The sequence below is a fragment of the Puntigrus tetrazona genome, chromosome 5, assembly GCF_018831695.1.
Source record: "Puntigrus tetrazona isolate hp1 chromosome 5, ASM1883169v1, whole genome shotgun sequence".
Taxonomy (NCBI): domain Eukaryota; kingdom Metazoa; phylum Chordata; class Actinopteri; order Cypriniformes; family Cyprinidae; genus Puntigrus; species Puntigrus tetrazona.
Window position 1 is genome coordinate 30,376,969 of NC_056703.1, and position 10,000 is coordinate 30,386,968.

Below are 10,000 nucleotides of genomic sequence, written 5' to 3' on the forward strand. Positions count from 1 at the left end.
AGTATTCTGTCAAATAAAGGAGTTCTTTGGGATTCTTCAGTTTCTCTGGAAGTGGGCGGGGCCAACGCGTTAACGATTTCAGCAAATCAGACAACGCGATTAATATTCATGAACCCAGCAGCTCATTAATCCTAGTGAGTTTTATATTATTATTAGTAGGCAGAATTCGTGAGAATCACAACTTTGTTAATTACAGTTAGTTTTTAGATTTATATAGTATCGTAAAAATACATGGTTATTCTGATTATTAAAGTGTCCATAGAGTTAATATACAATAATATAGTACATTTAATAGGTGTGTCTCACATTGTCCCACAGAAACGTTAAAATAGCGTAGATTAGTGTACAGTGTTTTATAATAATCATTTATTCTATATAATATTTATATTGGAGGCATCCAAGTTATTTGGCATGTTTGAATAGTTCCTTTCCCTGGTAATTAGTTATTTTATAATAGCTAACTCAGCTACTGTTTGTGGTAAGTAACTAGTAACTATAACTAGTTCCTGTTTTAAAACTTAGCCACACTCTTCCAGCATGAAGAGACACATTACACAAGCTGTGCTTTTGGCCGACTGCCTTCAGTATGAGCTGTTTTTAGACTAACAGAGTTTTTCATTCTGAATCTTACAGGATGTTTTTATAGCACACTGCCCTCTCGAGGTCACCTGACCACGGCTTTCCTAACGATAATTGGCTCATGAATATTTCAGCTTTTGAAATCAGTTTGTAAAGAGAAAGGCAAATGCTTCAGCACGTTAAATACGGGGGCTTTCGCTGAAGGTTATTCTCGCGTGGAGTTGCTGTAATGAAAACAGACACAAATGAAGGGATGCAAACAGCCGTAGAGAAGCTCTGAACATCTCTGATGGACGTGAACGGTGACTCAGGGTTTGTGACATTTGCGGTGCTCGTGTTCAGAGACGCTTTAATGATGCGTGTTAGACGTGCTGCTGAACACGGCTCCGAATCAAACCCTCCATCTCTCTGATTCACGACAAATGACTCAGATCTGCAGGTGCATCTTACATGGCATCGCTGTGTGTGTGACTCTGACCGGCGCCCGAGCGTCAGTCATTCTGTAGATACAGGTTTGGTGGCATTTCATTTCCTCAGAGCTGAGTTTGAAGAAAAGCTGAAGCTGGTAAAACACCTGAAATGATTTACATGGCCTTCGGCGTGAGGAAAAAGATTGTAGGAGTCAATTGAGTTTCCTCACTCGTCCTCTCTCTCCCGCGGCATCATCATCCTATTCTCTCTTGCTCTATTTTGGGAATGCAGAAGCAGAATTATTCCTCCTCATTTTTCTCTCCGTGTTAATTAGATTTAAACGCTCTCCCCGCTCATTTGCATATGAACACCCTCTTAATGAGAGCAGATAATGAAGCTCTGTAATCACAGGCCGCAGTTCGTCTCTCATCAGCAGAGGAAATGCTCTCATTCAGCACATTCATAAGTGTGTGTGTGTGTGTGTGTGTGTGTGTGTGTGAGGTGCTGCTGTAGGTCACAGTAGGTTCAGATGCTGGGGAAGTTTTAAAAAAGGCTCTTCTGTTCACTAAGGCTGCATTTATTTGATCAAAAATACAGTTTCAATTGTGAAATATTATTCGCTTTATAAATTCGTTCTAATAGACTGCTGCACTGTTTTTGAGATGATCATGTATATCAGCCTCAGTTTGTTTCTTGTTCCCAGGTTTGACGTCACTGATTTTCTGTGGTTACGCACAGCTGTGTGTGTGTGTGTGTGTGTGTGTGTGTGTGTGTGTGTGTTTGGCCGTCGGCTGCTAGCGCTGCTGACTGTAATTGGAGGCAGTTAGGGAATGATGTTAACAATAATCACGGCGATAAGACTCCGGCAGCACATTCTGGAATAATTGTGGTTCCCGTGTGAGCTGCTGTGATGCTGGACCGTAAACACACACACACACACACACACACTGTTAGCATGAGCGATTGAGCCGCCGCACACGTTACACAGACATATGAGTCTAATTATCAGCATAATCACATTAACATAACAGTATTCATTAACTTTTAATGCTGCCTTCAGAATCGGAAACCTCCTGCGTCCCACTTCTGGAGTTAGAAAGAGTCTGTGGTGTTCGAGTGCTTTGTGCTCATGTTCATTCTTACCTGTTTCTTGTAGAAATTATACTAAAGTAAAAAAGTATGGATTAGTGGATATTATGAGACACATTTTGAAGGCTCAACGAACTTTGGTTTTTCAGTTTAGATGTTAGAGATACATCTGTTTTAAAAATAATTATTTTTATAAAATAATTATTTGTTTTTATTTTTAATCAAAGCTTTTGTATTACTCAAAACTTTATTTATATATTCATTTATTTTTCTCTCTGTGGGTTTTACTCTTTGTATTATTTGTCAGTTGTTGTGCCGACAGTTCATTTATTTGAATATTTATTCATTACTTGTTTGTTTTATTTTTTGTTCAGTTTTTGACAGTGGCTGTACTGACAATTTTTATTTTTATGAACTGATTTTTAAAAATGTGATTTTAGTTAATTAATGAATACATTCATTGATTTTTAGATGTATTTTTCTCTCTCTCTACATTTGTCTGTCAGATGTTTTATTTCCTAGGTTCGTAGTTAAAGCCCAATCAGGAACAAATGCTGCAAATGAGCTCTGAGTGAAGCATCAGTCGTTCTGTAAAACAATGAATAAATGAATAGATCTCCTCCTGTGCATCTGCTGCATTCAGACGCATTAAACTCTTTTTCTGGTGTGGTTCTCCCTCAGGTCCTCTGCGTGTGGTCATTCCCACTGAGTCAGTCTCGGCTCATCTGGGCGACACGGCTCTGCTGCGCTGTGAGGTGACGGGTGAACCCATGCCCGTGGTGCGCTGGCAGAAGAACAGGGAGGACCTGCCCTTGATCTTTGACCCGGACAGCAGAGTGGTCATCCTGCCCTCCGGATCTCTGCAGGTCAGCAGGGTCCAGCCGCCGGACTCGGCCACGTACCGCTGTCTGACAGAGAACCCCAGCAGCTCCCGCACTGGAACGGATGCTGACCTGCGCGTCATACCGGGTGAGTGACCCGCTGACCTCCGCTGACTAGTGACCCGCTGACCTCCGCTGACTAGTGACCCGCTGACCTCCACTGACTAGTGACCCGCTGACCTCCACTGACTAGTTACCCTCTGAACTCCACTGACTAATGACGCGCTGACCTCCACTAACTACAGAACCACTGACCCCACTAACTAGTGAACCTACTAACTAGTGTCCTGAATGCAATCTACTAACTAGGGATCTGCTGACCTCCACTAACTAGTGAACCTACTAACTACAGAACCACTGACGTCCACTAACTAGTGAACCTACTAACTAGTGACCTGAATGCGATCTACTAACTAGGGATCTGCTGACCTCCACTAACTAGTGAACCTACTAACTAGTGACCCACATTACCTCCACTAACTACTGACCCTACCAACTAGTGACCCTCTGACCTCCACTAACTACAAATCCACTGACTTACACTAACTAGTAAACCTACTAACTAGTGACCTGAATAAGGTCTACTAACTAGTGATCTGCTGACCTCCACTAACTAGTGACCCGCTGACCTCCACTAAATACAGATCCACTGACTTCCGCTGACTAGAAAACCACTGACCTTCACTAACTAGTAAACCTACTAACTAGTGACCTGAATGAGATCTACTAACTACAGATCCATTGACCTCCACTAACTAGTGACCCTGCTAACTAGTGACCCTCTGACCTCCACTACTGTAGAAATAAAGGCAAATTATGAAATTATTTCAGATATCACCAGTCATTCTATGCATGAAACACTCGTTACATATTACTGACGGCCATTACCAAAAAATATATCATATTAAATAGTATGCAATCGTATGATTTATACATGAAATGTGTATAATCCACAAATGTGTACCCAGAAGTAAAACAAATCTTATTTCCAAAACAAAAAAAAGTTTTCTGTTAACATAGAATTCTGTGGATCTCCTCATTTTGTGTGCGTGTGTGTCAGTGGTATTGTGTCCCAGAATGCACTGGGCTCTTCCGTACTCATTATTGGTGTTGTGGATTCTAGGAGAAGTGCTTGTTTTCCAGCAGCAGGTATCAGAGCTCAAATATCAGTCTGTCATTTTCTGTGAGGATTCTGAATGATTTCTGCTGCTCTGACATTTCTGCTGATCGATGCACGAGAATCAATGACTCATTAGTCACGTTTGAGTCCAGAAGCTTCAGCGCCCCGCTAATGACTCCAGACCTTCACTCAGCATCTTGTTTATAATAAACTCTAACTCCTATAATACAAACTCCCTAATCAGGATCCAAAATCAGGAGAAAGGCCAAGAAAGTGACATTTAAGGAAAGTTCAGACAAAAAATGCAAATGTGCTCATCTGAGAATAGGACAGGTGTGTTTCTTCATCAGATCTGGAGAAATGTGTCTCTGTGTCAGTGTTTCATCAGTGGATGGGTGCCGTCAGAATGAGAGTCAGAATAATCCACAGCACTCCAGTCCATCAGTGAACATCAGGAGAAAACAAAAGATGAAACTAATCCAGCATTAAGATGCTTTAAACTAGTCCATAATCTATCATTATCTCCTGCTTGGACTCTCATTCTCACGGCACCCATTTAGTAACACACTTCTCCAAACCTGTTCCCCAAACAACTATTTAGTTTTTTTGAGCTAGAAACAGTTTCTGCGTGTGAAAGTAAACACAGGCTGTGTTTGTGTTCATTTCTCTTCAGGAGCAGAGGAACAGAAACCCTGCTGTCTGTTGCCATTTATATCGTCTATATGGAGAGCAACGCATTCAGTTTAATAAGACTGAAACTGTTTATTTCATGAATGTTAATGAAGGATGGCTTGATCAGAGATTTTCTCCAGGACCAGCAAAGATTAATCTGATACTCTAGTGTGAGATGTGAATGCTCCTCGTGTGTTCGGTACTCGTCTCAGACAGCAGGTGCAGGGCTAGAGAATGGAGAGAAATGCTGGAATCCCCTCTGGCCAGAGCTGACTGGCTTGTTTTCTGTCCGCGTGCTGCTGGATCTTTGGCTCAGGGCTGTTGGGAAGCGTCTCTGGAGCAGAGATGGCTAAAGAAGAGCATTCTGGGAGGAAACTCTGCTGCAGGCTTCAGGACATAAACACTGCACCGTTTGAGCTGAACGTTCAGAGGTCACAGACATGCAACCAGACGAGCAACCGCTATGTGTGTGTGTGTGTGTGTGTGTGTGTGTGTGAGCACTCAGATTATGCATGCACACACACACACATGCCTCAGGAGACGCTTGCTGACCTGTGTGTGTGTTTGGTGCTGATGGCGAGAATAAACAATTAGATGCATGTGTGTAATCTAATGTGTGTGTGTGTGTGTGTGTGTGTGTGTGTGTGTGAGCAGAGCCCGGAGTAGCGCGAGCGCTGGTGTTCCTCCAGAGGCCTCAGAAGGTCACAGCTCTACAGGGTAGAGATGCGGTTCTAGAATGTTCCGCCTCAGGCTATCCCAACCCGTCCTTCTACTGGATGAGAGGAAACGAGCTGATCCAGAGCAGGTGAGAAGAAACACTTCACTGACAGATCAGAAACAGATCAGCACACACTGATGCTCAATTACATTACATCCACTGACGCTTAACAGACTGGGGCCGGTAAGACTTGTTTCATCTTTTAAGACAGTCTTTTATGCTCACCAAAGACTGCATTTATTTCATGAAAATTACATTGAAACGGTATTGTATTTTAAAATAACTTCTCTGTGAATATGTTGTAAAATGTCATTCATTTATGTGATCAGAGCTGATTTTGACAGTTTCCTGTCTTTACTGTCACTTTAGATCAGTTTAATGAATAATACTAATTAATAATGAAAGTAATCATTTCCTAAAAGAAAGAAATAAATACCAGCTTGTACTGATGGTTTTAGGATGGATATACATGTTCATGACATTTATGTTCTAGGTTGTGTTACACATACATTAACACATTTGCATGGGTTTGAAAGCCTAGATGTGCTTTAAGATTCAAAAAAGACTTTATTTTCCACATGCTGGAGTTTATTGTTTCTCCTCAAAGCTGTGATTGAATACCTCCAGCCTCTGAAGAAAATGCTATGCCCCTTACCATGACATGATGTCGTGTCCCGGCGCTATGACACAAAAACAATGAAAGCCATTACATTACTGTCTTTTAACTTTGCATCATGCCTCATAAATATAACACCGTCTGCATTTGTGATCAGAGAAACAACAAACAACAAGAATTACTCGACGCTGCTCAGAACTCGTTTGAATAGTCAGTGGCAAGTCCTTTAAATATTAAAACACAGGTATTTACAGAAGCTCCAGACTGTTCTTGTAGAGAATCAGTCTCTTTCTAGTCTCAGATTCAGGAATCAGTTCTCTGTAAATGTGCTGAACACACTCTAATATTTCTGTTCAGCTGTAAACTTAACACTGATTTCTAGTCGCCTTCTCTTTTGGAAACACAAAGAAAGTAGTTTCACTTTCAACTAAAACGCAGCATCTCCAGAACATGGCGCCATGCAACACTACAGACAGAATTATAGCTCCGCCTACTTTCTTTGAGTAAACATATGGGCGGGGTTATGATAATAAACCCACTCTGTGATGTAGAGAAGTGTGTAATTAAATAAACTGTTTTAGTGGGGTATGGACAAGTCATACCTTTTATAAAGAATATATATATATATATATATATATATATATATATATATATATATATGTATTCCATGGTCTGTCTGAATACTCAATTCTAATGGTCAAGAAAAATAATAAATAATAATAAAGAGAAATAATAAGTGTGAAACCAAAATTTAAGAACGCAATTAAAATTATATTGCACAAAATTTAAAAATGAAAGCAAAGTTTTCAGAATAGCAAACAATGGTGATGTGTGCAAAAGTGCAAAATAAAATAAAATAATAAGCATGAATCTAAATTTTAAACACAATGCAAACCTGAAATATTAATGCAGAATTATTTAACTTGCATGCGAAATCATGTTCTGTTTTTGTGCTCTCTGACATTTTTCTGCTCGTATTGAATTTTTCTGTTTGCTTGAGCATCATATGACCCCCATTTTAACACATATATATTTAACCCGTGCCAATATAGTCTGAATGCTCGACTCTGATTGGCTGGCAGGTATGCTGTAAAACTGTTTAATGCACAGGTAGTTCCAAGTCAGTTTATTCACTGTTTCATATTAATGCACTGCTTTAATTGATGCACACACACACACACACACACACACACTATTAATGTTATTAATAAAATAGCCTAGAGAAACTAGATTATATTTCTCAGCAACGAGGAGGTAAACTCGTTATTTTGGAGTAAGTAAACACAGCTTGATTGTTTGTAGAGTCGGACAGATGCAGATAACACACACTCACACACACACACACACACACACACACACACACCCACACACACACACACACACACACACACTCACTCACACACACACACACACACACACACACTCACACACACACACACACACACACACACACACACACACACACACTCACACTCACACACAGCTCTCTCCCTCTCTTTCTATGTAGTAGACAGAATATTAACCGTAACTGAAGAAAATATATTGCGCTGTAAAGAGCTGCTAGTTTTAAACTTGGTAGATGTCCATGAACTAAGCGGCTAATCAGTGACTAGCCATGCATTAAAGGTTTTTAAATGCAGTTCACCGAGGCTCGCTTCGCTCTTAGCCTCCACGTCGAGAATTTAAAACACTTTAATGTCGATTCAATCTTGATTTGAGGAGATATAGTTCATACAGCACATTCCTGTAAGGACCTTTCGTAAGACACTGTTATCCTCAGACGAGAGCAACGACTCTCTTTTCCGCATCCTGAAGATGTCTGAAGATGTTTTATTTGTCCGTTTCTCCGTCAGATCAAAGAAGTACTCTCTCCTGAGTGGCAGCAACCTTCTGATCAGCAGCGTCACCGACGACGACTCGGGGACATATACCTGTGTCGCTCACAACAAACAGCAGAACATCTCAGCAGCCTGTGAGCTCTCCGTGCTCGGTGAGTCCGGTAATAACCTTCAGACACACAGACACATGTGATCATTCCTTGGGCTTTTAATCACCTGCACACACACCGATTCAAACCACGAGCTGCACAACATTACCTTAGTAACTGTAAAATAACAGCAACAACAATAGCTTTCATTCAGAGAATACGCTAACGGATGTTACTAGATGAAACTCTAGAGGTCTGAATTGAACTGATGAGCACCTCGGCGCAAGCTGATTGGCGGAAACGCAGCCAATGAGCTTCCTGCTTTACATTTCAGTGTCCGGTTAGCATCCGCTTTCCATTCGCAGCTTGATTTGAGAGTTTCTCCGAAGCCCTCCTCCTTCCCCAGCTCCACCTGCATAGATCCACTAGGGTTATTAAATATGATATTAGTGCAGTATATCTGTACGTTCCTCTACGTGCCGATAATCTGTGGCTTCTTTCATTATTTATTTAAGATATTATTTATTATTTAAGATAATAGTTGCATTTTTGTACAAAATACCGTTGTTGCGATTATATATTTTTGCTTTAAAGTTTGTCTTGAACATATCCTTCGATGCTGCATATCCTTCGGTTACATTTATATACTTTACTTGTCTCAGAAGTGAGGAACAGAGCATGTGGTTCATTATAAAGAGGCAAATGAACACAAGAAGTGCTCGTAATACGAGTTTCAGAGTAGTACAATGGATGGATGGATGGATGGATGGATGGATGGATGGATGGATGGATGGATGGACCTCTAGCTGGATGTCTAGCTCCAGTCCGTGTGGATGAACACGTTAATATTCATGTGTTGTTCTGAACGCAGGTCTCTGCAGATTGTGTAAGAGATTTCCAAGAAACTTCGGGGAGAAAGTCGCTCGTTTGTTGATCGGATAGTTTGATCTTCCTTTGTGAGATCCTCTGTTTGATCATTAGCCCTTTGAGGTTTTGTTCTTGTTTTTATTTTGTCCTCTCTCTGCTCATAATTAGCTTGAGATTTTCACAGCTTCCTGCGCGTTTGGAGATGTTTAGCTCATCAAAGCAAAGGTTGAGATTCTGCGTTCCGATTGGACGCTGACACACCCCTGTGATACATTATTCAGCAGTGAGCTCTGTTCCCGAGACGTGATTGGCTCAGATTGTGGCGTTTGTGTTTGTTTCTGATGAATCGATCGATGCACTAAGCGTTAGTAACCTGCTCCAGCTCTCTTCATCTAAACCCGTCGGCTCTTTCTGAGCTGGATTTGACTCTTCTCAGGTGTTCATGTTGTACAGCGAGTTTCTGGCCTTTAATCCAATTATAGAACCACTGCGGGATATTTGACATCCAGTGGCGGCTGTATTATTATTATTATTCCGCCTGTAAATCAAATAAAGCAGGCGTGAGAGAGGAGAGAGGAGAGAGCCGGTGCTCTGGAGACTCCTTCAGCAGAAATAGAGATGAATGTGTGCAGACACACACACACACACACACACACACACGCGGGCATTCAGTGCTTTTATAGACACGTGTATTTCTCACTTCGTAGTTTTTGTGCATCAGCTTAGACTTATTTGCAATGAATTTCCAAGGCTTCTTGGATAAATCTCTTCTTTAATTTCGTCAAAAAAAGTATTTTAATGTTTGCTATTTAAAACAAACGAAACGTTTCCCGCCAAACTAACAACAATAATAGTGGTGATGTAACTCAGAAAGGCTGTTGTGTTTTCTGTCTGTCCTGCAGAAGCAGGCTCCGGGTGGACACTAGCGAGTGCCCTCAAACCGAGAGCTTTCTGTGTGCGTCACAGAACAGATGGAGTGTAGGAAACAGAAACGTACAGCAATTATTTCACACACACCTGCCAATGTTTAATTAAACCTAAGTCTGGCGGTCAGAAACTTTCTGGCACTTTTAATTGGTTCCTCCGCCGCGCTCAGTGAAAGATTCCATGCATATGTTTT

The 10,000-nt window shown here is 41.1% G+C and overlaps 1 protein-coding gene across 1 annotated transcript in view; it reads left to right on the forward strand.

Moving 5' to 3' along the window:
• dcc (DCC netrin 1 receptor) overlaps window positions 1–10,000 on the forward strand; it is a 266,606-nt gene that overhangs the window by 175,902 nt on the left and 80,704 nt on the right. Inside the window, exons 3-5 of the mRNA XM_043238951.1 lie at window positions 2,761–3,048; window positions 5,407–5,557; window positions 7,940–8,076. Of these exons, the coding sequence (XP_043094886.1) occupies window positions 2,761–3,048; window positions 5,407–5,557; window positions 7,940–8,076 (576 nt within the window). The remainder of the gene's footprint in view (window positions 1–2,760; window positions 3,049–5,406; window positions 5,558–7,939; window positions 8,077–10,000) is intronic.